Source organism: Pieris rapae, chromosome 16 (assembly GCF_905147795.1).
Source record: "Pieris rapae chromosome 16, ilPieRapa1.1, whole genome shotgun sequence".
NCBI classification, from domain to species: domain Eukaryota; kingdom Metazoa; phylum Arthropoda; class Insecta; order Lepidoptera; family Pieridae; genus Pieris; species Pieris rapae.
Genome location: NC_059524.1, coordinates 4806647 through 4834310, shown reverse-complemented (window position 1 = coordinate 4834310; position 27664 = coordinate 4806647). Strand labels below are relative to the sequence as shown.

General features: G+C 32.0%; 2 protein-coding genes across 3 annotated transcripts; one reads left to right on the top strand and one right to left on the bottom strand.

Moving 5' to 3' along the window:
- Positions 1-10: 10 nt before the first annotated feature.
- Positions 11-23159, top strand: LOC110999648 (chitin synthase chs-2). Of its 2 annotated transcripts, none has more exons than XM_022268816.2 (23): positions 11-113; positions 5054-5155; positions 11610-11854; positions 12217-12383; positions 12678-13005; positions 13850-14049; positions 14257-14575; positions 14952-15172; positions 15600-15867; positions 15980-16242; positions 16405-16615; positions 16773-16973; positions 17083-17309; positions 17649-17816; positions 18118-18423; positions 18663-18904; positions 19224-19377; positions 19457-19609; positions 20193-20369; positions 20998-21165; positions 21258-21501; positions 21591-21736; positions 22210-23159. In XM_022268816.2, exons 2-23 carry the CDS (start codon positions 5061-5063, stop codon positions 22405-22407), a joined length of 4701 nt encoding a protein of 1566 aa, XP_022124508.1. In that variant the 5' UTR covers positions 11-113; positions 5054-5060; the 3' UTR covers positions 22408-23159. The 2 variants fall into 2 exon arrangements, with proteins under 2 accessions (XP_022124508.1, XP_022124507.1); XM_022268815.2 differs by lacking the exon at positions 20193-20369 and adding an exon at positions 19856-20032 and having other exon boundaries at positions 22210-23152.
- A 139-nt stretch (positions 23160-23298) lies between these two features.
- Positions 23299-24697, bottom strand: LOC110999649 (COP9 signalosome complex subunit 8). The gene is made up of 4 exons (XM_022268817.2): positions 24524-24697; positions 24379-24449; positions 24108-24289; positions 23299-23593 (listed from the first exon to the last, which is right to left on the bottom strand). Exons 1-4 carry the CDS (start codon positions 24575-24577, stop codon positions 23343-23345), a joined length of 558 nt encoding a protein of 185 aa, XP_022124509.1. The 5' UTR covers positions 24578-24697; the 3' UTR covers positions 23299-23342.
- Between the last annotated feature and the right edge of the window lie 2967 nt (positions 24698-27664).

The window sequence follows — 27664 nt, the reverse complement described above, 5'->3', positions numbered from 1 at the left end:
GGCGCAAGGCAGTAAGCGCGCAGCGACCCGACAACACAGCCGCACAATGCGACTCTCGCGAGTGAACCTTATATAGTGACATACATTACGGATTTCTCTTTCTTCCACTAACTGTAAGTTATTTATAAACCATCATTGTACTACGTATAAGCTTCATAGTTTAAATATTAATTGTAAATCGTTTTTTTTAATTTGATCCAACGCCTCAAACCATCAGCTGTCATGAAAGTCTAGCCCTCCTTTCCATACATACCTTAATTCCTTTAGGATTTTAATAATACCATAATAGCCTGAAACTACTTTTACGACGGTTAATAAGTGTTAATTTCGATTTCTGAAGTAGCGTAGAAGTTTTTAAAACTTAATTTCGATTTCGAAAGTGCGAAGCCGTGACTTGACGAAATCGTGGGGTTTTTAAAAGTAAATAACAATCTTAAGAATAAATAATTTAAATTTAGGTTATTTCCTAAAAGTGTCACTGTCATGTAAGTTACATTAGTTATTGAGATCATATCAATTTGCCAAATAAAAATTGTATAAGACTTAGATACAACTATTGCAGATCGTGCAATGCCAAACAAAAGTGAATGTAGGCTGCTCAGTCGATAAGTAAGAGCGAGAAACCTTGTAAACGTAATCACTGGTATTTTATATCGTTACAAAAAATATAAACGATCTATGTATAAGTATTAGCTTTGTAATATCATTGTCGTTATTCCAAATTTGATTTCGGTACTTAAGATATCAATGGAATTGCATTAATGACTAGCTAATATGAAGAGAAATTAACTTCTCGGTAATAGCGAGAAATTTTTCAAGACGTGACATTTAATGTCACATCAAAGAAATCGTGCTGACTTCTTTGTGAATTTGCGCGTGGCAGCTTGGTCCTCGAATATATCCGGTCTCGAGGGTCGTTCTAAGTTTGAATAATTTAGTATTTCCGTAATAATTATTACATAATTAACAAAAAACAATGCGTTATGACCCAACTGTTACTCGCCAAGAACAAGTTAACTTTTAATTACGCTTATGGCATTAGCTGTAATCGTTTCGTAATTTTAATTGCTATTTCTACGCATTAGTCAATTCCAGTTTAATTTAGGTTTTAAGAGTATATTTCAATATGATAACTATATATAACTAACTATATAAAAAAATGAATGATTAAGTCATCAATTGTGTATAGACGCGTGGATCAAGGTACATCTCGACCGAAGCCTTTTCTGAGATTTCTCCGATTATCCGATAAACTATAGAAATCTTATTTGGATATGTGTGGCATTAATACAGTTATAAATCAGCTTATAACATTAAAACACTTCCTAGATTTTAAATATTCGTTTTAATAAGGTCAAAAGATGAATCGAATATTAAAAAAACATAATGATGTGAATATAAATATTCAATCACACTCTCGAGAATCTCACATTATTTCTGTTTAACATAGACTTAAAAAATGTATTGATGCGTATGAACATTTCTATGAAAAGCAAAATGCTGGAATAATACTAATAAAAATTCCTATATCGCGTGTATACAGAGAGACAATAGAGTGTGAGTAACTATTATATTTAATAAACAACATATCCAGCGAAGCCGGGACTGAACGATAGTATACTTAGGTAAATAATTATATTATTAATATTTGAGAGCAAGTGTGTTCGTAGTTTCAATTTGATACTTCGTTGACATGAAATATACGCGTATAATATATAAATATAATAAATATTTCCCAGTGGCTATTGGCAAACTGTGGCATATTTTAGGATAAACATCTAACTGTATCGATTTTAATTTATTTAAGAAAATTAGCCGAGCATCGTGTTAGTAGCTGTGAAAATTTACCTTAAACTTTGATATTACATAAGGATATTTGACTATAATAATCGGAGTTTGTACTATAAGTATAATTTTGTCTTATTTACTATAGTTATGTGAAATCAGAAAATTATGGTCATGGCTAATTACGTTGTGATATTAAAATCAATTGTTTCATAACATTGTTACAAATGAAAAAACGCACATTCAGGATATTGCAGGTTCGCGTGTACCTGAAACGATAATCGAATTAATTCAAATTGCCGAGTACAGATTGCAAAATCATACATTTTTAAATATACACCTTGCTTTAAATAAATAATTAGTCCAAATTTAATGTAAATACAATACTCGTAACCTAGATAGCTATAAAAACATATTTGATAAATAGAAAACTGAAATAAATTTAAAATTTCTTCGCGGCCGGTTAGTTAATTTTATCCCCTACAAATGTACTTTAAACTAATTTGACGTAGAAATCTATAGGAATAATTGTTGTTTACTATGACGTCTTTCCATTTTTTTTTGAGATGTTGGAATTATAAAACATACAAGTAGGTATGTTAAAATATTTATTTACTTAAAAATTTTGTTGCAAAACTACAATATTACCTCAAAAGGGTATAATCAATAAGGGTACAAATTTTATTTAATATACAATTTTTGTAACCTCTTTTTCCGGCTTTATGGAGAGACTAACAGTGATATAATATATTGCACCAAAACTATACTCTATATAAAAGAATTCAACGCGCTTGCGGTAGCTCGCGAGTTTTGTAATACCTGTCTGCATTCATAAGCGCTATAATATGTATCAAACTGCTAAGGGATAACTTTCAGTAGTAAAAATGATTAATTATGATAACCATAACTGTAAACGTTTGTGTTTAAACCAATATATATATAAAATATATTAACATTAAGTTATGAATGTTACACGGATACTCAATATATAACCTGTCACGCAATGTCTGATGTACCTTGAGAGGCATTCAACCATAAGGAGGTTACAGTTTGTCGATGTCTTATTGGGTGTATCATATCAAAACAATACCGATACATTCATATGTTAACGTATTTACAGTGGTAGCATTACATAAGGGTTTCTGCGACTGATTCATAAATATTTTTTATTAAATGGCTAAGTACAGTCATTATTGTTTCTCCGGAAATCAAACCTAGACACTCTGGACAATATGCCATGAGTGTTACTAAAGCCACGGACGCAGTTATGAAGACCAAGATTTTTAAATATCTAAGTACTAGTTGCAGCTCCTTACAAACGTTGTGTAAAAGAAAAATTTTGGCGTTTAAAAAGAGTGGACGAGACTTTTATTTAATTAAGTGTACTTGTTTACCTATATGAATACAGATATTTTTGTTTGTTTATACAAAGTAATAAGCATTTGATATTTAGTATTAATTCCAGCAAAGTTTACGCAACCTTTTAATTTTATTCATGTGAGAATTATCTCCTAAACTCACATCCGAATAGCGATATTTTGTAATGAAATTCATATCATTACATCATATTCATGTTTTATTAAAATTATCATTTTAATCTAAGAAGTTCACGAAATTAATCCGTAAAAAGAATAAGCGGCAAGGCATTGCGCCATGAGTCAGGCGGTGGGGGGCACTGGCCGTCAATAGTGAAAGTAAACCGTCCATAATCTGGTATTTTGGTGTAAGCTTTGATCCACGCATGTGTAATATACATAAGACACAAAACTCAAAAAGGATGATTTTAATATAATATTGCTATTATTCGATACATTTTTGAAAGAGTAACTAAATGTGGGTACCCCCGTAACTCTAATGCGTATTAAAAAAATAAACTGATTGCATATTGCAATCAATGTAAATAAGGATACATAGTTTATATATAAAGTATACTTTTTGCCCGGCCCACAATCAAAAAAAAAAGAAACAGATAAAGAGTGTCTTATCCTAGCTAGAATAAAGGATTTATTCTTAATCGCGTTAATGTATTGAACTCGAATAGACTCTTTGTCCATTGGGTGCGGAAGTCGCTGACCTTCGGTCTGTCGGCCTGGACGCTAGTACCTAATAAAAAGAACAATAAAACTGATAGGAACGTTAAAGGGCATACGTTGCTATTTAGACTTATTTATCTGCTTTTTGTGAGAACAGTTAACATATTTTGAATCTGTAGTAAAAACTGGAATTTGTAAATATTATTTGTAATATTGTTTAAACACTGTAAATTTCTTTAAGCTAAATAAAACTAAGGGCTTTTTTATCTGGTTTCTTGATTCCACTATTGAGTTGGAAGGATTATTTATCATAAACCACAAACATTCTTTAAAAGTGAAAAATATATTTAATATGAATGCTATTTGCAAGGGATAAACGACCTTTAAGTTATGCGCTATCTGAAAGTGGGATATGATTCACGCCATGGTTGTTGCATTGCAAATAAAATATTTTATATAATTTTTAAAGTAATATAATATGTATTACTATAAAAAATATTTTATATAATTTTTATAGCTAAAATGAAAACTAGTATGTTCAAGTTAAACGGTTTACGATTCAATTTATACATATAGACACTTGTGATATTTAGTAAGTTTCCATAAAAGGCATAGTAAAAAACTCAGTTAAAATCCTTCAAAGTCAAAAACTGCTAAACACATTTTGACTGTCCCGTGTTTTGGCTAGTGAGTTAGTATAAAATCACGATTTTGTTTTATTGTATTAATTACATAAATCATTGGAAAATCGTAAAATTTCGGCAAATGTTGCCGAAGTCATTGGAAAACCGGTCGATCACGCATTGGGTCGTGATATGTTTCGTCTATCAATTGATGTTGTCAAATTAAATAGCTTTATAATAAATACATAAACGTATATATGTTCACAAATAAATTTATACAATTTTAATATTAAATGACATAGAAGTTTATTTAAACCGCTGTTAAATTTTCATTTCATGTTCAAATTTCCGAAGGTAACAATAATCTAATGTTACCTTCTTGAATAATTCATTTATATAATGTTTATAAAAAATTTATGATATATAAAATAAATACAAGTTACACAGAGAGAAATTTCTTAAAACTGAGAAAAACATAAAAATTTTTATTTAAGTAGTAGAAAACACTTCATTTTTTCCTCATCTTTATCAAAAACTTTTTGTTTAAAACACGACTCTCAATTTAGATTGTAATGATTATAATATTTTATAAAACTAGTGAATAAATTTCAGATCTAAAATGGCGACCTCCGGCGGGAAGGCGCGGAGGGAGGAGCAGAGCGACAATTCTGACGACGAACTATTACCACTAGCTAATGACACATATGGAGGAAGGTATGCCTTTTGACAATTTAAGTTTCTAATCTCTATGGTTTCGTGGTAGTTCATTTAAGTAATATTTACTGAAACCATTTATTGTTAGATGTAATACGTTGTTCGTATAGTTTATTGAGTGTCACGCGTCTACAGATCCGTTAATACAAACAATTTACGGAGTATATATAATGTTTACATACATTCGTAAAATTTCTAAAATTGTATACTAGGCTATGGCTATTTTTTTTAATAGAACATAATACTCTCCTCGTTGCGTAAAGCCTACAATGATATCATCTCATTCACACGCATAACTATCATATGACAACACACATATAGAATCTGCTTAGAAATGCCATATTTTCTGTGATTCATCGCAACAATTATTAATTAAACCACAGAATATCCCATATTTTCATTTACAAACCAGTTGGTATTTCTTGAAGGTCAATCAATATTTTTAGTTTTAATTTATTTCAAAATAACATGAAACACGTGCAAATTAAAAAATGTTGTTTATAGCGATTGATATATATATCAAACGTTAGCAGGAAACGCAGGCATTTTTTATAAGCTTTGATAAGCCAAAGATAATTTAAATAGTAAATCCATTTAAAAATAAGCTTTATATGTATTGATACTTGGCAGATGATTAAAGATCCATATATAGCTATAAGAAGAATATTCCAATTGATCATTCTTCTTATAGCATGGTTATTTAAAAAAACGTATCATGGCTACAGCTTATATTATATGGTTAAATATATGGTATTGTGCAAGTTTCAGACATAAGTGCAAATATCTATATCAGGATTAACATTTTATTCGAATCCGGTTTGCGTCATTACATTGCTTTTGATAAAGTTCTTTCACTTATAAAAACTTCTTAGCCCTAATGATTCATAAATACGGAACGCAATCTTAAAGCGGGAGTAAATAAAATAGAACTTTATTCACGAGGCTTTGCTAAGCTCTAGTCTGAACAAAAGAAAACTAAATAGGTTTTATAAATGATTTTATTGACTAGCATATCAACAGTAAAACATCTCAAAATAGATTAGACTAGATTAGACTTTATTGCCACGCGCTTGCTATAATTATTTAAACTATTGCCAGACAGTTTGTTTTTATATTTTTATCTATTACTAGCTGCCCCCGTGAACTTCGTTTCGCCTTAATATGCTTTTTTTACTCAGCCTACCTTGTAGTACCTACTAATATATGGAAGCTTTGTACCCCAAAGAAACTGTTTTTTTAATAATAACCTAAGACTAAATAATTCTTAATTTTTTTTAATATCTTTTATAAATTTCTTGACCTTCCTCAGTGGTCAAGAATAAATTTGAAAAAAAAAAATATTACAATTGGTCCAGCCGTCTTGAAGTATTGAGCTTAGTAACATATTTTGCAATTAATTTGTATATAGATAGATATGCACGAATAATATTCTTAGCTCAAGCGAGTGGTCAACGCTGCCGGAACCCGCTCAAATGCCAAGGTTGTCAACTCTGACGACACAACTTTCGATCAGTGCGCTACATTATTGCGCCCCACTTATTTCCTTACTCCGAAGACCGTTTAAGTAAAATGCTATTTCTGCACTAGTTATACTCGAGGAAATAATATGATGGCCTTTCGGCGGATCTATAAGACTCTATATAGAAACGTGTTAAAGTTTTTTACCTTTATGTATGATGTAGATTGTTTCATTATGAGCTGCGTTGACTATATAACAATTCCATCCTTATTTATCTAATAATTTTATCAGCTACGGTATTCTGTAACTCCCAATAGCGATCCCGACTTGAATGTAAGGTTTTTGTACCGCGATTTTCCAAGGTTGCGACATCATGCATATTAAAAGTTCAGTTTAAAAACCTAACCACATCTGAAAAATGACTGCAAAGGCTTAATAACTGTACAGTAATATTAAGACAATACACGTATAAAGCTGTTAAAATAATACAAATTTTTAACGCAAACATTATGAACGCTGTCTCTAAAAAGCTGGCTACAAAACAACAAAACTGTGAGCAGGCCGACTGAGTACCGGGTCAGACGTGTTTAGAATATTTATTTAAAACAACGGGTTTTGTCTCAATGTATAATTGACTTTTATCAATAACCTAATAATAATACAAATTAAAAATACTACGTAATGTTATGAGAATATTCATATATTTGAATTTCTCAATCTGTGCTTAATTTAAAATTTGTGCCACAATTTTTATTCTTATCTATATCAAATGGTGTTTTGTCTGTGGACACTTATAGCATAGTAATAATAATGGTTTAAATAAATAAATTCTTATGTCCTGAAATAGACAAAAATAATATAAGAAAAGCAACTAGGAATTAATGATAAGAATTAACTTAGTCAGTCTATAATTGTCTTATTGTATTGATGATTTCTTCACATAGCAATTACCACTTGTCGCATTACTTAATTAGTTAATAGTTCTACACAATTTACAAGTTTTTTATTGCATCCCGAGTTAGTTTAAAGCTTAAAAAATTGTTGCTCGGTCATTGACTTATATTTCAATAAGATGCCTCTTTGCATACTAAAATATCGACAACATTGTCTAATTTTACCCAATAGTAAAAACACACTAAAATTAACCCTCAAAGTAACAAAATGATTTTCTAATTATATGTGAACCTACCTATGTGTGCCCATATCAGTTCGTAAACCAAATCTAAACTTGTATTTTTATTATTCCTTTGTTTTGTACTAAACTGTAAACTTTATAGAAATATAATAAATAGATAGTTACTAAAATAGACAGGTATAATTAAGTAAGCATATTATTGCTGCATTCATATGGATGGCTTTTTAGCTATTGACTATATAGTTATTTCCTTAACGTCTTTTAATCGTTACGCATTTAATGTAAAATGTTTTAGTTAAAAATGATAAAACCCGTTACATCGGCTAAATTATTGCAAAAAAATATGACGAAGCTTTGGTAAGGTCGTTTTAAAAACCACACGACTATTCAGAAATAATAATCACGTCATATTCATATCATCGTTTGTTAACGATACTTTGAACCCCATAGTGTTAGGCGTGTGCTTAAATAACTTTTAAACTTGGTTTTACAATAAATATTTTTTTTGGAAGACTCGAGTAAATATTTTTATTGAATTTTATTTTTAGAGTAATTAGCGGCCAGAGTCCCTCTACTAATTTGATGGTCTATAGCCGACATTGAGAGTACTGGTTTTATTTAAATCAGCCTCAAATTGTTGTCTTTGTATTCAGAATCAATACTTTAAACTAACTCCTTATATAGTTTATAAAAATTAATAAATAGCAATAATCCAAAAATCAATAACTTGTGTGTGTGCATACAATTTAAACTGATCCCTCTTCAGTGCCACAGAATTTTTATAATTGAGTAGTTGAATATAAATAAGTCTAAAGTTCAATAGGGTTTGAATTTTGCACCAAACGACATTAAAAATCCTTTGTTCGCTAAGGCATTCGTTGCTAACAATTCTGTATCTAGATAGTGAATGTAACGAGGTCACATAAATAATTTAAATAGCCATTTTGTTATTTAATATGACTAATAATTTGGGTGAAACCCTTTGCATAATTAACGGTTCTGTTCATATATAAAATTATCTGAGATGAAACACGATTTCATCATAGCATTGTTAACACCGTTGGAATTACGTGGAATGGAAAATAGACATGGAAATCGCTATAGAATCGGAATAAACGGTATAGGATATATTTGCAATATTTTAATGATAAATATACATATCAAAATACTTTTAACTCGTTTAAAGATTTCTGTGTCTGTTTCATGATCACTTGTTTTTTCTAATAAGCAAAAGTATATGATCTAAGGCTGACACATTCTGAAATGAAATCGTTTATTTGCTAAGATACTGGTACAATAAGATACAATTATTATAAAAATCCGCACAATCCGCCATATAAATCGGCATGCAAATGTCATTAATTTTATTATGTCACATAATAGAAGCATTAACATAATGTCGTTATAATAGGAAAGTTAAGTTAATTAGAATTGGTGGTAAACTAATGATCTAGATACTCGCCCACGCTATAAAAGAAGCACCTTGCCTTTAAAAAACTAACTAACTAATTGTCGAGTTTTTGGGTCTAAGATACGTAGGTTTTCTCGAGATGTTGTTGTTCATAACGAGGTTTAGATGCATACATAGAAAGCCATTTAGTCAGACTTTTAGAAATGCTGGATTAGTAAAAAAACTCACCACACAAAAATTCTAAGTTGACATAGTTATTTCTTTAACTACATTTTAAAATATCTAGCTTTATCTATTTATAAAATAATTTGTAAGTTTCTTATATTGATACTTTGTCTTAATCATAATTGGTTGATAAATAGAACACTTTCATTTTACTTTGTAATCTATGGATCTGGTGTCCGTATTTATAATTAACAGCGATATAATTTCACCTGCCCACTGCCGCAGAACGAAGAAATTGTGCTTCTTTCTCTAACACTATTTTTTTATTAAATTACGATAGTTAAAGCTATGGTTTTAAATATGCATGAATGGTTTTATGGTTTATAGGTTATGGTTACCGATTTTAGTATTCATTAGTCATACAATAATTTGAATATTATATATATTTTTAATAAAGAACAGATGCGAAAAAATATAATTTCATATGAATTCTAGCACGACATCGTATATGTAGAATACAATAATTATAACAATAACATTAAATAGATCCTATATATAATGCTTTTGCTTAAAGAAAATACAAGTCGAATTGTAAAGTTATCATTTGAAGACCGTTAAAAATGAGGTTTATACAGCAAATATGACATATTAATATTCAAGAATGGTCCGCCATCACAACGTTTCGTTTGGCGATGGTAGCGCGCCGCCAGTACTTCTATGCCAATCACCGTTTGCTGTCCTCTAACAATGAGTTATTAATTTTCGATATTAAATTTTTACTTGAAAAGTGTTTCGTGATGTAAAAATGAGTGAACACGATCGAAAAGTTTACTATGAGAGGCAAGATCTTGAAGAGCCTGTGTATAATAATAATAATAATTCAATATACAGTAACTATTGTAGTATATACAGGTATGTTGTAAAAATATACAATTTATTCTTGATTTACAATTTCTATTAAAATATAATGAGCAATGCTAAGATTACTGTGAAAGTTACCGTGTTAACTAGGCCTATCTTTAAGTTTTACATAAAATGTAGATGCAATAATTAACATTAATCAAACAAATTTAAATCAGGAAGAGTTCTAAGTACACGTATACCGACGACAACTTTCTACTGTCGTATTCAGCACGATGGCAATGCGTAGATAAATAAGTGATTGACGTGTTAATATTTAGGCTGACCACTGGGTATTTCTCTTAAAAAGCATGTATTTTATAATACACATTTTTGAATACTTAATACAATTTTTATGTTTGAGTAATTGTTCTAAGAGCATGTTACGTCAATACAGAAATAAGTGCATACGTGGTTCGTTAATAAATATCATACGAAAGTTTGATTATAATAATTACATACAAAAAAAGCAATCAATCAATACGATTATAGTATTAATAATTTGTTCTTGGTTCAAAAAATATGACCCGTAAAATACGTATATGGAAGGCAATCTTTTAATATAGTCTCCGTTACGTTCAACGGTAACAATATTTGTTTAAGTATATATCGAAGTGTTTTTTAATATGTATACATATTGCATTGGTATACTCTCCTCCGAAGCAACTTAGTTTGTGAGAGTGGTAACAAATTCTAAATATCTCTGGGTCTCACTGAAAGAAAGTGCTTAGTGGGAAGTTACATGAATTGAAATAACTGCATTACATTGTACCTTACCTAACCTAATAAATGTATGAACAATGAAATGAAATTCACTGCAACAAACTATCCCCATATGATTGTTTGTCGCAATATTTGCAACGCGCAATTTTGATTTATGATATCCATAACTTACGTAAGGTCTGTCACAACTTAGCCTTTCGAAAGCAGTGCATTGTAACAGTACCTTAACTAGAACAAAAACTTAATCCGTGCTACCGGAAGTATAGGAAGTGCGTTTTACCTTCAACGCGTGAGAAAGTGGTTTCATAAACGCTGCCTTGAAGGACGACGGATAGTAGATACAAAAAATACATATTTTATCTATATTTTTCTAGCTCTACGGCGAATATCAAAGGGTTAATAATGTACTACTTAAATGAATAGAAGGTCACCAAACAGTAAAATGGGCTGTAAAATGCCCTAAATATGTTATTGTTTAGAATCGTGGTTAGTTTTATATTAGTAATATTTTAGAAAGATATATAAAAAATCAGATACTTACCCTAATTCAGACTCAACACTAAGTATGACTCCTGTATGTCAAACACATATTTTGACACGTCAGAGTCGTAGTTTTGGCTTTAAAAATTTTTCACTAACATTTTTGTTTCTCGTTTTCCAGCCAAAGAACAGTACAAGAAACGAAAGGATGGGACGTCTTCAGAGAATTCCCGCCGAAGCAGGACAGTGGGTCCATGGAAAGTCAAAAGTGCTTGGAATTCACAGTCAGAATCCTGAAAATCTTAGCTTATGCAATCACATTTATTGTTGTACTCGGTTCTGGCGTTGTAGCGAAAGGAACTATACTCTTTATGACTTCCCAGTTAAGAAAAGATAGAAGATTAGCTTATTGTAATAGGAATTTAGGTAAGTTAACAGTCGTTTCTTTATTAAATTTCTTACTTAATTTTGGAAAGTCAATAACTTAGCAATTTTTACTTAAGATTACCAGACTGTAGTAATCTTAAAAAGGTTCGATCTTTAAGATGTGTTTGAGAGTTCTTAGAAAACAAATGAGAAACCACACTTCATTTATGTATTAAAATTTGAACTTGTAGTTATATATATATATTATTGATATACAATCTGAAAGTGATTTTAAACATTTATGTTAGAGTCATGTAAATATGTCTTCTATTTTATCTATGTATGAGTGATTTAGTTTAAAATTTGTGTTAAACTATGAAAGTAGCGTTTGCTAATGAATTAATTGTTTCATGCAATTTCAGGTAGAGATAAACAATTTGTCGTAAGTTTACCAGATGAAGAGCGTGTGGCCTGGATGTGGGTGATTCTGGCTGCGTTTGCGATACCCGAAGTAGGAACCTTCATACGATCTGTTAGGATATGTTTCTTCAAGTCATCAAAGAAGCCGAGGAGCATACAATTTATTGTGGTAAATATGTAAACATGTTTAAGATATTATATCTTAATTGAAACAAAACAATATGCCTTGGAAAGTACAGAAGCAAAAAGCATGTCTGCTGTATTCAGTTACTTATGCACAATATAAAACATAGTCACATAAATATATTTCAATAATATTCAAATTTTGCCAACCCTCTTTGCTTAGTTTTAACTTAATGTTATCCATATTTAATTATTATTATCCAAAGATAATATTATCTTCTATAACATTTATCTACCTACCTACGACTATTTTGTAACACATTAAAATGCTTAATTACAGGTGTTCATAGCTGAGTCACTGCATACGATTGGTCTGGCGTTACTCTTTTTCAAAATCCTACCCGAATTAGATGTAGTCAAAGGCGCCATGATTACGAACTGTATGTGCATTATACCAGCTATACTCGGCCTACTATCTCGGAACTCTCGAGACTCGAAGCGATTCGTGAAAGTTATAGTCGACATGGCGGCAATAGTTGCTCAAGTGACTGGCTTCATTGTGTGGCCGCTTCTTGAGAATAAACCCGTGTTATGGCTCATACCAATCTCAGCTCTATGCATATCTCTTGGATGGTGGGAAAATTACGTGACCCGACAGAGTCCTATTGGTAAGACAATTGTCATGTAAATTATATAGGCGATTTCTCCATACTACGTTATTGTTATTTAAAAAAACTAATTCAATCTAATTACACTATTTTAATTAAGTACTTTTTAGTATTTTCTGTAATTTTACTGTGATTAGATCATAGAATAGATGATAAATAAATATTTCTCATTCATTTACAAAACTGACTAAGTAAGAGTTTCATAGTAAAATCTAAGAATTGCAAGGAAACATTTATATGTAAATAGGTAGGTATATTGATGTTTTTGCTCCTCTGGTAATATACCAGTAACACGTACGCCTTTTGTTTCTTTTAGTTGCGCACCTATATTCCCGCAATTAAATCATTTCCTGTTCCATTTTATATATTTTGACCTAAACATAGTAAAAAAAATACCATAATTAGTTAATTATCTAAGCCATTCCAGTATATATATCTGTCGGTAACCGCACCTCTCTGAATAAGGTAAGGTATAAAGTCTATAAATGGTGCGCTAATCAACAATAGAAAACATATATCTTACAAGCGACATCTATGTCATCATCGTAAGAAACGTTTTCGTTCCACCGTTTATCGCTTTGGAAATCTGACTATCGCGAAAAAGTCTTTTAATTTTGCGGGTAAAAATATAAATGTATATTATTAAAGAATGGGTATGTGGCCTATGAAACTCACAAATATTCTATTGGTTCATGAATCGGTTCAATAGGCCTAGAGACTTCCCCATACAACCTTACAAACTCTAATTACACCACAATTGCTGCAAGATAAAAAATAAAAAAGTTAATAAAAAAAGCGTTATCTCCTTATTTATATAATGTCATCTGTAAAACTTTCGTTACAGGTATAATGAAAAGTTTGGGTAGACTGAAGGAAGACTTGAACCAGTCCCGCTATTATATCTATAGGCTCATCTCTGTTTGGAAGATTATTCTTATGATGCTGTGCGTTTTGATGTGTATTTGGATGGATGGTGATGAACCAGCGATGTTTTTCCAATTGTTCAATGAAGGTTTTGGGCCACATAACATTGTTGTAGAAGAGGTGAGAATATTTTTTTCGTAAATAACGAAAGTACCTAAAAAGAGAGTAATAAATGTGAGCCAGTGTTACTATCGTTAAAATATTTATTTTACTCACGACTAAAAATTTATTTGTTTAAACAAATAAAGGATGAATGAAATGTTAATCGGTATTCACTTTATTGTTTAGTTATATGTTTTTTTGGCCAATATATATTTTTATTTTTAGGTCCAAATTCAATTGGGAGGCACAATAATACCCGACTTGGCGAATGCAACTTTAACAGGAGATTCTGTGGAGGTGGCTGCAGTACACAAATCTGCATTCTACGTCCTTCTAATACAAGTCTTTGCTGCCTATTTCACGTATATTTTTGGGAAATTCGCTTGCAAAATTCTCATCCAAGGATTCAGTTATGCCTTTCCTATTAACTTGATCATTCCCCTAGTCGTGAATTTATTAATAGCAGCCTGTGGTTTAAGGAATGGTGATACATGTTTCTTCCATGGTACAATCCCGGATTACTTGTTCTTCGAAAGCCCACCAGGTACGCCAATAATTAAATGTACTTTGTCACGAACCAAAAGTTTGTATGTATATTTATTTGGTGCAAGAAAACATACTGAACTATACATAATAAGAATTGAGATTAGTCTGGGGGCACTGCGCCCATTAATTAAGTCGAGCAAAAAACATAATATCACATTACACGATAGATTACATTTTTCAACGAGCGATTTAGTGCCAAGTATTAGTCTTAAAGATAGTAATGTGTGTAAGACTTACTAGTTTTATGGGCATTAGCCTTAGATTATATATAATAAATTTCTTTGAAACTTTTTACTTTTTAGACAGTGTTGTGTTGTGGGTATTGTCGCGTTTTTTTTTAAATACAAAAAATATTGGTAACGTTTCTTTTACAGTTTTTAGCCTTAGCGACTTCATATCTAGACAAATGGCGTGGGTGTGGCTGTTATGGTTGCTCTCCCAAACATGGATAACGATACACATTTGGACACCTAAAACGGAACGTTTAGCTTCCACTGAGAAACTGTTCATATTACCCATGTACAGCGGATTGCTTGTCGATCAAAGTATGGCACTCAATAGAAAGAGGGATGATCATAAAGATGTGAAAACTGAGGTAATTATGATTTTATAATGTTTAACCATTTGTTAACGCGTGTATAATGTTTTTATACTTTAACACTTTTGTAAAGCGAATGTAAGATATCTCTATAACAAGATTCGATGACTTAAGTATGTATGTAATACCTCCTCCTGCTCTTTGCTTTGCGGGCGAAAGGCAAAATATATCGCGAAAATACGAAATAATATCTAAAACCTAAGAACTCTCTATGAACGCATTTAATTCATACGATGAAGGAAAACATCGTGAGGAAACAGGCATGCCTTAAAGTTAGTGTATGTCAGGCACACTGATCACCTATTTCCCTATTAACAAACGATCACGTTACACATATGTCACATGAATAAAAAAAGGCAAACATTGAATTTGATAAAACTCTAGTTTTCTATTTGCCGTACCTACATAGTTTCTATAATTTCAGGACCTCGCTGAAATAGAAAAGGAAAAGGGCGACGAGTACTACGAAACAATATCTGTGCATACTGACAATACTAGCTCGGCACCAAGAATTGTTAAATCGTCTGACTCTATTACAAGGATCTACGCATGCGCAACTATGTGGCACGAAACTAGAGACGAAATGATGGAGTTTTTGAAGTCAATTCTAAGGCTGGATGAAGATCAGTGTGCTAGGAGAGTTGCCCAGAAGTATTTAAGAGTTGTGGACCCTGATTATTATGAGTTTGAAAGTAAGTTATTTTTTTGAAACATTTGTAATCTTCAAAGTTTTCATTCAAAGGGTTCATTTTGTTCAAAAACACTTAAAGATTAATTATTAAATAATCGACTTTTTTATTGCAGCCCATGTATACTTGGACGATGCCTTTGAAATATCGGACCACAGCGACGATGATTCTCAAGTCAATAGATTCGTGAAACTGCTCGTGGAGACCATTGATGAAGCGGCTTCAGAAGTACATCAGACGATAATTCGTGTCCGACCACCAAAGAAGTACCCCGCGCCGTATGGAGGAAGACTGACCTGGGTGTTGCCCGGAAAGACTAAAATGATATGTCACTTGAAGGACAAGTCGAAGATTCGTCACAAGAAACGTTGGTCGCAGGTTCGCTACTTATTTATTACCTATTGCTAATTGCATAACTATTTATATATTTTGCAAAAAAAATTCAATAAGTGAAAACTGACTATTGTATTTCTGCCACGATATATCTTGTAAAACAATATGTCATTGTATCCATTTCTTTATAAAGTTTGTATATTACAGGTGATGTACATGTACTATCTTTTGGGACATCGCCTAATGGAGCTACCGATATCAGTGGACCGTAAAGAACTTATGGCTGAGAACACTTACTTGTTAACTCTCGACGGTGACATCGATTTCCAACCTCACGCCGTCCGTTTACTTGTGGATTTAATGAAAAAGAATAAAAACTTGGGAGCAGCCTGCGGACGCATTCATCCAGTGGGATCAGGTAAATCTTTTAAATATCTTAATCTTTTAGATCTTTAGAATAGAAAAAAGAAATTTAAAAGTAACTGTTCGTTAAAGAGTCATTTGCATAACCATCAATCCATGTGCGATTCGTTTTCCTATTATAAATAACACAAGTTTTGTATCAAATTTTATAGGTCCGATGGTGTGGTATCAGCTATTCGAGTACGCTATTGGTCATTGGATGCAAAAGGCTACGGAACACATGATCGGCTGCGTGCTTTGTAGTCCAGGATGCTTCTCACTGTTCAGAGGAAAGGCTTTGATGGACGACAACGTTATGAAGAAGTATACATTGAAAGCTAATGAAGCCCGGCATTACGTACAGTACGATCAAGGTAAAGTTATGTTCTTTCTTTCTCGAAAAGCAAATCTAAGAGGATAAGAAAGACGCATAATCTATGCTTCTTCGGCCATAAAACTTCATTATGTTGGTTGACATTACAGGGGAGGACCGTTGGTTATGCACACTGTTACTGCAACGAGGATACAGAGTAGAATATTCAGCTGCATCCGATGCGTATACGCACTGTCCCGAAGGCTTCAGCGAGTTCTACAACCAACGACGTAGATGGGTGCCCTCGACTATCGCTAATATTATGGACTTGCTCATGGATTACAAACACACGATCAAAATTAACGATAACATCTCCTCTCCCTACATTGCATACCAGGTAAATAAGATGTTACAAAATGATCTTTTCTCCATTTGGGGAGTTTCTATATGACTGATTTCTATACGCGGAAAGTAGATTTTTACGTTTTTGATGTTTCGCCTTTGGTAACTTGTGAACAGCTTTGTAACTTCGTATTTTTTTAAATTTTTAATAGTTTCTTTTTCTTTATATATTAATTGAATTTATGCATTATCGCTTTTGTAAGTGTTATTATCGCACATACCGTATGGAATATAACATACAACAATAACTTGGAATTTTCAGCAATAAGTTGTTTCAAGACGCAAAACAGTTACTTAAAAACAACAAATGTTAAACCATACAATTTATTTTTAGATGATGTTGATGGGTGGAACAATTCTTGGCCCCGGTACTATATTCCTTATGTTGGTGGGAGCTTTCGTAGCTGCTTTTAGAATTGATAACTGGACTTCCTTCGAATACAATCTGTACCCCATTTTGTTATTTATGTTTGTTTGCTTTACGATGAAATCAGATATTCAGGTAAGGATATTGCACACTCATAGTACAAAATTGTGCCGGGAATAAAACAATTCTTTTTTGAAACGGCTTTAGTTTAGTTGGTACGAAAACATACAGCGATTGAGAGTAAGTATAATTTAATCTGTGTGACTCTGTAACAATAAATAAATTAAACAATTGTTGATCACAAATCTAACACGAGCATCGGTAAGATTTTGCACTCTGATTATAGTTACCTGCGCATCATCTAGAAAATGAAGGACAACTTATAAATTGTCGACCCCAAATAAGTACTTTCTTAAAATACACAAATACATTTCAGTTGCTGGTCGCGCAAATTTTATCAACTGGCTATGCTATGATAATGATGGCTGTCATCGTCGGTACTGCACTTCAATTAGGCGAGGACGGCATCGGTTCACCATCTGCCATTTTCCTTATATCTTTATCCGGTTCATTCTTTATCGCCGCTTGCTTGCATCCTCAAGAGTTTTGGTGTGTTGTACCGGGCATTATATATCTATTATCTATCCCCTCTATGTACTTGCTTCTAATTTTGTACTCTATTATCAATCTGAATAACGTATCATGGGGTACTCGAGAAATTCAACAGAAGAAAACGAAAAAGGTAACTTATTAGTAAAGTAAGGTTACTGTTGATTTATTTATTACATATTCCATATAATATTATTTAATTTTAACGTATAAGTTGTACAATATATGGATATATTTGATCGAAATGAGATAGTAATAATTTAGTGTTCAATAATAAAATAACTCATTCAAAATTAAGAAGATATAATACTTAATACGGTTTATTTCTTAGTGTCGTCACTTTACATACTTACTTATACATTGATTATTTAGGAAATCGAAGCAGAAAAGAAAGCAGCAGAAGAAGCAAAGAAGAACGCGAGACAGAAATCACTACTTGGATTCCTTCAAGGAGTAAATAGTAACGAAGAAGAAGGTTCTATTGAATTCTCTTTTGCGGGGTTGTTTAAATGTTTACTTTGCACACATCCTAAAGGGAACGAAGAAAAGGTTCAACTCCTTCACATTGCTTCTACACTTGAAAAATTGGAAAAGAAGATTGAAAACGTCGAAAGGTAAGCATTCTATTAAAGATTCTATGTTGCGGTCGCACTTCACAATATTAAAGCTTTTTTGGTTTGGAGTAAGACTGGTAGGTCATTTAGCATTTCTGTTTGTAAAAAGGCTAAATGATTACTTATTATTTTTTAAACAAATAAAAAGAGCCTTTCGGGATTTGAAATCAAAAGAAAACGCTGTAAAAGTCTGTAACGTCACACTGAGTTTGGTGATCACTGCATAAATGACAAAACTATAGCTACAGTTAAAAATTATGAAAAACATCATCTTTTTGCTGATCTTTGACTATAGTTCTTAAGCCTTAATATTTTGTAGGGTGATTGATCCACATGGTCAAACCAGAAGCAGAAAGCTTTCAGTGGGTTTGAGAGGAAGCACTAATGGCGACGGATTGGTGACAGTATCAGAAAGGGAAGAGGAAGAACATGATTCGGATTCCGAAACCGATACTATGTCGACAGTGCCAAGAGTAAATATCTATTTTTTTTTCAAATGACGGAACCATGGAAGGCGATCTAGATTTAGAAACTAATTAAACTTCATTCCAGGAAAAGAGAGACGATTTAATCAATCCATACTGGATAGAGGACCCAGATTTAAAGAAAGGAGAAGTTGACTTTTTAAGCCAGTCTGAATTAGGGTTCTTCAAAGATTTGATCGATAAATATTTGTATCCTATTGATGCAAACAAGGAGGAGCAGGTAATTAGCGAAGAAACATGTCGGAAGGAGGAAGAATTTTGCTATAAAATTTCAAAATTGTTACAAATAATTATTAAGTCAAACACACTAAAATTTTAATAATCAAAATGTTCTTTACTTCACTGATCATTCCATAACGGTATTTAGATTGATAAAATTCTCACGAACTTAAACAGAGTTGATAAAACTTTACTCCAGATATATTAGTTATTAAGTATTTTAAAAATCTTCTTCCAAAAATTTTAGGCTCGTATTACCAAGGATCTGAAAGAGTTGCGAGACACATCTGTGTTTAATTTCTTTATGGTCAATGCTCTTTTTGTCCTTATTGTATTTTTGCTACAATTAAATAAGGACAACCTTCACTTTAAATGGCCCCTTGGAGTTAAAACTAATATTACATATGATGAGGCCACGCAAGAGGTAACGTGACAGAATGCGGATGTAAAGCAATCGGCCTTCAACTATGACTGGGGACCGCTACGCGAATTGTAACAACTGAATGTCTGTCAATCGACGTTACCTGAACCCCTCTCACCGTTGAAAGTTGATTCCATTAATGCTTTCTTATGTAATTTTACAGGCTCGAATTGCACGTGACTTATTAGAGCTTCGAAATAAATCAGTTTTTGCGTTTGCCATGTTCAATGCTTTATTTATATTGATAGTATTCTTATTACAACTCAACAAAGATCAACTCCACGTGATTTGGCCTTTGGGAGTAAAGACAAACATTACATACGTCGAGGATACAGGCGAGGTACAGCCAAATTATTCAGTTTGTGTGTCTACACAATAACGTCCTTCTTTTAACCGGTCTCTTTCGGGATGGCACACCAGCATGAAGATCCAGTTATCTTCTACACCGACTATTAAACAATTTGGTGTCACCTAATTCCACACAACCCTTAAACCCCAAAGCATATCTTCCAATATTAGATTCACTCTTGAAATCAGAATCGATTATATGATATTTCTGATCTATTAGACCATATGACGCAACCTTATTAATTGCACTTCCCCAATGTCACTTGTGATCTGTTTACTACGGTGGTGGATCTTCAATTAAATTTCTGTTTTTGTTTTAACAAATATTTACTGTGTAGGTACCCCCTGAAATCCCACCCTGGTGGTGATTTGTTTAACAATGACCAATTCCGTTGCAAAATCTTTCTGTAACCAATGTTTCCCAACTTCTGCTAATTTATTAAAATTTTATTTTATAAGGCACAATTTTTCCTGTGATACATGAATGTCGCACACGTGGTATGTTTGTAATTGTGAACGTTATTTTTTATGGTTTGGGTGTGGCTATTATTCGCTTGAGTTGTAATGCTTTCTGCCATAAATGTATGTTTTCCAGATTTTAACGATTTTGTATGTTCCAGGTGCTTATTTCAAAGGAATATTTACAACTGGAACCAATTGGTTTAGTCTTCGTATTCTTCTTTGCTCTTATTCTCGTAATCCAATTTTCGGCTATGTTGTTCCATAGATTTGGAACTATTTCACATATATTAGCTTCAACAGAACTTAATTGGTTCTGCACTAAGAAGGTACATTCACTATATTATATAAATTTTACCTACTCTAGATATACCCACTATATAATATATATGTGTACGTTAACTCCGGTGTCTTGTTTCAGTCTGACGATTTGTCGCAAGATGCGCTTCTCGATAAGAATGCAATAGCAATAGTAAAAGATTTGCAAAAGCTTAACGGGTTGGACGACGAATACGATAACGATTCTGGGTCGGGCCCACAGAACGTTGGTAGACGCAAGACGATCCATAATTTGGAAAAAGCGAGGCAGAAGAAGAGGAACATTGGTACTTTAGACGTTGCGTTCAAGAAGCGTTTCTTTAATATGAACGCAAATGATGGTCCAGGTACAAACATACTTAATACATTTATGGCAAAAAAACCTATAATATTCTCTATAAACCTTCACTAAAAACTAATAATAACTAATATTCAGGCACTCCAGTTTTGAATCGAAAGATGACATTACGGAGAGAAACTTTGAAAGCATTAGAAACAAGAAGAAATTCTGTGATGGCTGAGCGAAGGAAATCACAGATGCAAACACTAGGCGCTAATAATGAATACGGAGTTACAGGAATGGTAAAAGACTTTAAATTCAGTTATTAAATTAATAAGATGTAGAATATTTTTCTGAACATAGAGTAGTCGAAAGTGCATACATTTTTAGCAGTTTTGTAAAAGAAAACTGCCTGGTAAAAATTTAAAAAAAAATAGCTTGACTTTTTGTTTAATTATTGAACCTGATTAGGTTTATATCCTTGATATCTAATGTCAAAAAAATTATCTAAATTGCTTACTTATTAACGAAGATATTTGAATAAACATGAATATCACGATGAATGATATATCACATGAATTTCCTCGGGCATCAACTTATAAATTACAACAATTTTTCTGTCCATATCCATATACCATATCGTCGACTAACATAAAAATACTACTAAATAAAGTTGAAATATCAAAGATTTACTAAATTAGCTGATAATTTCTATCATAGTCTTCCTTAAAAGTTTTTATCAATGCATATTCTCATGGTGTTATACTAATTGCAGCTTAACAACAACCTTGGCATCGCCCCACGCCATCGAACATCCACTGCCAATATATCGGTGAAAGATGTTTTTGGTGAACCTAATGGAGGAATGGTGAACCGCGGATACGAAACGACGCTAGGCGATGAAGACGACAGTAACTCCATGAGACTTCAACCAAGAACGAACCAAGTCTCTTTCTCAACAAGATTTCAGTGATTCGCATTTTAGTGTTTACGGAACGCCAAATTGTTGTCAGGATACTTCACACTTACTTCAATTTTGTAAAAAATACTAATCTATGCAATTTATATTTGTGGGGCTCTTAATAATTTATTGGTATATCTGTAAAATTATCTTTGTACTAAGGACACTATGTCGCAATTGTTGATATTACTTTACCTTGACATTACTTGAAACATGTTCCTTTGTAAAACAAAACAAATCTCATATTTTTTGTTCGTTTCGTGAACACTAAAATGTATTTTTTAATTTTATCCACGCCTAGTTAATGCAATCGTAGATACTCATTTAGCATAGTTATTCTAAGCTAATCTTAGGAATATTTTATTGAATTGACTTGTGATATATTAAGAGATTTCTTAATTTTTTATGACAACGAAAGTTAACATTTCATAGTGTTTTCTAGACTTTTTACATTTTTTATTACATAATAGATTTAGTATGTACACTGCCACATAAACTTTACAATGTATGTAATTTTTTAAGACAAACTTTTTTAAATCATGATCTTTTATTTTTCTTACTGTTTCATAAGATTTTTAACACAATATGGTGTAGTTGACTGAAGAATACTATGGTTTTACTTGAGGCTGCAAATTGCCTGCCTTACTAAAATAATTAAGCAGTTTTTTAGAATATATTATCTTATTTAAAATTGAGGTACTATAATTAAAATCTTCTTATAAATAGATATCATTGATTAGACATAAAACAGCTGATATTGTAAAAATTAAGTAAAATATCACATCATGGTTTTATTATAGAAATATCAAAGTGAAAACTTGAGTACTTTGATTGATTGAGTAATTGATTATCAACCAATCATAGGTTTTAAAGATAAGTTGTTTTAAGCTACTAAAAGACTAATAGTTTTTAAATACTTTATTATACAAAAAACTTAAACGACTTACTTAGTTTTCTAAGAATGACACAAAATCTGTCAGCTTAAAAAGTTGATCTTCACTAGAGGTGTGCAATGGCGCTGGCTGGACTGGAGGAGCAGGATTTACAGTGACACCATCTTCATTCAACTCCCATTTACGATCTCTACATATTTGTAACACTGCTTCTTTGCTTAGCCACGTCGTAGAAACCACTGTGTCTATTGCTATTGAACTGTATGACTTTCCTATTAAATTAAACACTCTTTCTCGAACATTTTCTGAAAATTTTTTTAAATAAATTAAACTTTTTAACAATAACAGAGAAGCTTATGGTGTAAAAGAAAATTGTGTTTTGCACCAATTCTAATTCAACTTTCAGTAAACATGGATCACAACACTGAATATATTGTTGAAATTTGATAAGATTTGAGTGTAAAGACATATTTATCCCTTATCTGAGCAGAAACTCTTAATGTTATAAATGTTTGTTTACAATTTGGAAACTAAAAATAAATTCAAGATTTTGAATCAAGTATATTCCAATCATGGTAGCAGTTCTAGCTTTGTGTAAATTAATAATATACTGAAGAAAATATCTAACACCTATATATATATATATGTTCAATTAAAATGGTCTTCAACCATAAGCAAGATAGAGATCAATATGCTATGTTTGCAGATTCTCATAAGAACATTGATTTTCTTATTTGTTAAATAATGGTAAAGATGCAGTTATAAACCTCAATGTTTGGAAAATCTGAAGCTATAATAAAACAGTTAGTAAATAACTACCTTCAAGAGCTCTCATTATAGTAGCTACAGGTTCTTCCCAATGGTATGCAGCAAGAGTTTGGAAAACACGAGGAAGGTCTTTTTTCCACAATTTCCTCCCAACTGCCCAAATTGCTGCTATTTCTGGATTACTAGTTGTGATATTTTGAGGTATCCTTTTCCATAAAAATTTAGCATTGCATCTGAATATGAAAATTTCGTATGGTAAGTTAGGCTATTAAGACAAAGTTATATGAAAACGTTCATCAATATGTTTAACAAAATATCTTACAAGTCATTTTGATACAAATAGATAGCAAGAAGCTGCGCATATGTAGTTGGTGAAGCTACACCATTTGGAGCCTGAAATAAAAATCTCGTTTTAGGATAACATATACAAAAGACAAAATACACCGTTTGAACTGTTATACGATTACCTCTAGTTCTTGTTTTTCTAATTCTTCACAAAGCTTGTCAAAATTAACTATCATAATGACTTTCTTTTCCAATTATTTCACGTGTTTTTATAAATTATTGTTTTATTATTGCAGGTTGAAATTTTTTAGTATTTTAAACAATTTAGTGTCATATGTCATTTTTCAACTCCACAGCACAGATTAGGTAGGCAGTGTAACAACTCACTATTAAACATTTGTCGGTAAAGTAGTGCCAACCGTAGCAACAGAGTAAATTTTTACTGGCGTACTTCACGAAGTATATATTTTATCTATAAAACCCAATTTTTTCGAAAATATATAGTAGATATTAGCCGTAGCCGTGAAAAAAGATGCAGTAAACAATATTCTTAAATTAGCAACGGCAACGACACTGATAGCGGGAAGTTTAACATGTTATTACTTTTAAGCACTTTTAGTTCAGGGTCAGGCTTTATAAAGAAAATTCAATCCTTTACAGACCATATTAAACCTTTTCTGGATATAAGTATATAAAAAAATACGTTTATTTTGGAATATAAGATCATCTAGGTATCACTTATTACACGTCAATCAATTCGAACCTGTAGGCATCCCTACTCATCGGCAAAGAAGACAGAGGGTGTAGGCCGAGAGAAAAAGCCGGCGTAAAAAACTCTCGGTACTCTTTTAGAAAAGTAAATCATGAAACAATATTTAAAACAAATATATCAAATTAATTAATAGTAGCCTGCCCAGCACTAGTCCCAGGCCCTTTTATCAACTAGATAATCGCTAACTTTATAGTAAGCCTTTTTACACAGCTTTTCTTTAATACATTTCTTAAATTTATTAAAAGGCAGAGATAAAAGAGCCTCTGGGATTTTATTAAAGAAGAGTATCCCTTTTCCCAAAAAAGAATTACTAACTTTACATAGTCTAGTATGGGGAAATTGCAGCCTGCGTTTGTTCCGAGTATTGACATTGTGCGTATGTTCTAGTATACTATTTTTGTATACAAACATAATATTTTCATAAATATATTGCGAGGGAAAGCTAAGTATATTAATTTCCTTGAATTTATCTCTCAGAGATTCCCTACATTTTAAATTATAGATTGCACGAATAGCCCTCTTCTGCAGAATGAAAACAGATTCGACATCAGCAGTATGACCCCATAATATATCCAACCAATACCTATTTGCCTGAATCAAACATACGTGTATGGTTTTTTTCTCCAAAGTTTCAGTTATCAGTACGAACATTTATTTCAGTAGAGACATAAAAGGACACAAGACGATATTTTCTAAATGAGTGGCCTAAAAAATTATCTAAAAAATAGAAACTACTATTTATAATTATTACTATACATCGTAGCAATGGATCGAGGACTAGGGCGGGTAGGCAGTCAACTTGTCTGTTTGGTTGCATCACGAATCTCAATGCTGATGGTATGACTGACGTGCTGAGTCATTATTCAATATTGTCGCTCACAATGCTAATTTTCTCGCTTAGCAATGTACCAATTTGCATTCTAATGCTCTTTGTAGTACCGTAGGCCGTAGGCAATAATGGTATACTTGCGTAAAAATTAGGTTACGACTTAATACATTATAGGTATGTCAGACTAGATTTGTTTAGCGATGATTGGCAACTTTTTTAGTTAATAATCTGAACTATTTTAAATCCAATACAAGACTAAATAATTGTGAAAATGATTACATACTTATTACGCCCGAAGTACTGTTTTTTTTAATTAAATTTTTTGCTTAACACACAATATAAAGAAACACATAAGCGAAGGTTTTATAAACACCTGATGTCAGAAAGCATATAGTAGCAAACAAGCTTCTGATTAGTTAGTACCATACCTGACTTTATTTAAATCTTTGCTAATATGCCTTTTGTTATAATGATACTAATGACTCATTTTCCACTCAATCTTTAAAACCGACGATGATGTATTTCATTTATTACCATTTAAGAGAATTAATTAAGACAAGTATACTACAAGGTCCACTGTTGAGAAATTCGTTTCTATAAGATAAATCATTCGGCCCACATTTTCATAAATTTTAATAAAAAATACTTGTTTCGAGTGTTTAGAAGAGATACATAAATTTAATTTTAAAGACGTGGGGATAAACTTACATAAAAATAACGCACAGATTTTCCTGTTTATTACTAAAAACAAGATAAAAATATGTATTGAATAAGTGAACTGTGATTTTTAACCAAACTGGTTTTGGATTTGGGCACATTTGTCTATTCAAAAAATAAACCTTTTTAGCATTTCTACACCGTGATGTACCTATTTACTTTCTGTCAATTTGTATTTACGCTGTGCTTAAAATATACAAAATTTTACTTGAAACTGGTATAAAGTTATAACTATTGCCATAAAATAAAATTTAGGTACAATTAGACTGATTTAATTTTTATGATTTTTATTCCATAGTGTTGGTACAGGAAATTTATTCCAACCATGTCTAATCCGTTAAGTAATAAATAGCGAGAGTTAGAGTGTTCCGAGAAGAGCCACATAAATTCATAAAGAAATTTATAGTTACCATTATATTACGATTACTATTCGTTTTCACGAAATGTCGTAGCTTACGATGCTGCTGGAGGCGGCCTTATACCGTGGACGTGGCACCAATGCATCTATACCTAGCATTACTAACTATATGCTGACAACGCATCATTTTGTATAGGAACACATTACGTAGGGGCGATGAAACCTAATTGCGCTCAATGTGATTGGCAATACCGAAGACAAAAAATCTCGTGGACCCGATGGCCGATCAAGTCCAAGTCGCGACGTTCTTAAAATTATACACCGTTTTAAAGGAAGTGCGGAACTGAAATTGGTGGAGAAATATCATACAGATTTTACTCAACAGCTGATCACGACACTCATATAAGTTACCGACCCAGAAAGAGAGAGAGTTCACGTTACTGAACTGGTCCATGTTTACTCTTTTAAGGGAACAAGTGCAAGACAATAAATCAGAAGTGTAAAGTTCCTTCAATTTACGCTCGTTATTTTAGTCATAAGACGCAATTTGCCGTGGGCTAATTGTATTAATTAGGGCTCATTATCTTTGAACGCATTGAAACTGTTGTTCGCATTTTGCTGTATTTAAAAAATTTCACCCCATCTAC

What these genes read in the sequence shown, in the direction of transcription:
- LOC110999649 (XM_022268817.2), bottom strand. Translation starts at nt 24,577, where the DNA reads ATGATAGTTAATTTTGACAAGCTTTGTGAAGAATTAGAAAAACAAGAA. An exon ending in TATTTGTATCAAAATGACTT is followed by an intron (nt 24,290 to 24,378) that starts GTAAGATATTTT and finishes TTTCATATTCAG; the next exon opens with ATGCAATGCTAAATTTTTAT. An exon ending in TATAATGAGAGCTCTTGAAG is followed by an intron (nt 23,594 to 24,107) that starts GTAGTTATTTAC and finishes AAAAATTTTCAG; the next exon opens with AAAATGTTCGAGAAAGAGTG.
- LOC110999648 (XM_022268816.2), top strand. Translation starts at nt 5,061, where the DNA reads ATGGCGACCTCCGGCGGGAAGGCGCGGAGGGAGGAGCAGAGCGACAAT. An exon ending in AATGACACATATGGAGGAAG is followed by an intron (nt 5,156 to 11,609) that starts GTATGCCTTTTG and finishes CTCGTTTTCCAG; the next exon opens with CCAAAGAACAGTACAAGAAA. An exon ending in CATTCATCCAGTGGGATCAG is followed by an intron (nt 16,616 to 16,772) that starts GTAAATCTTTTA and finishes CAAATTTTATAG; the next exon opens with GTCCGATGGTGTGGTATCAG.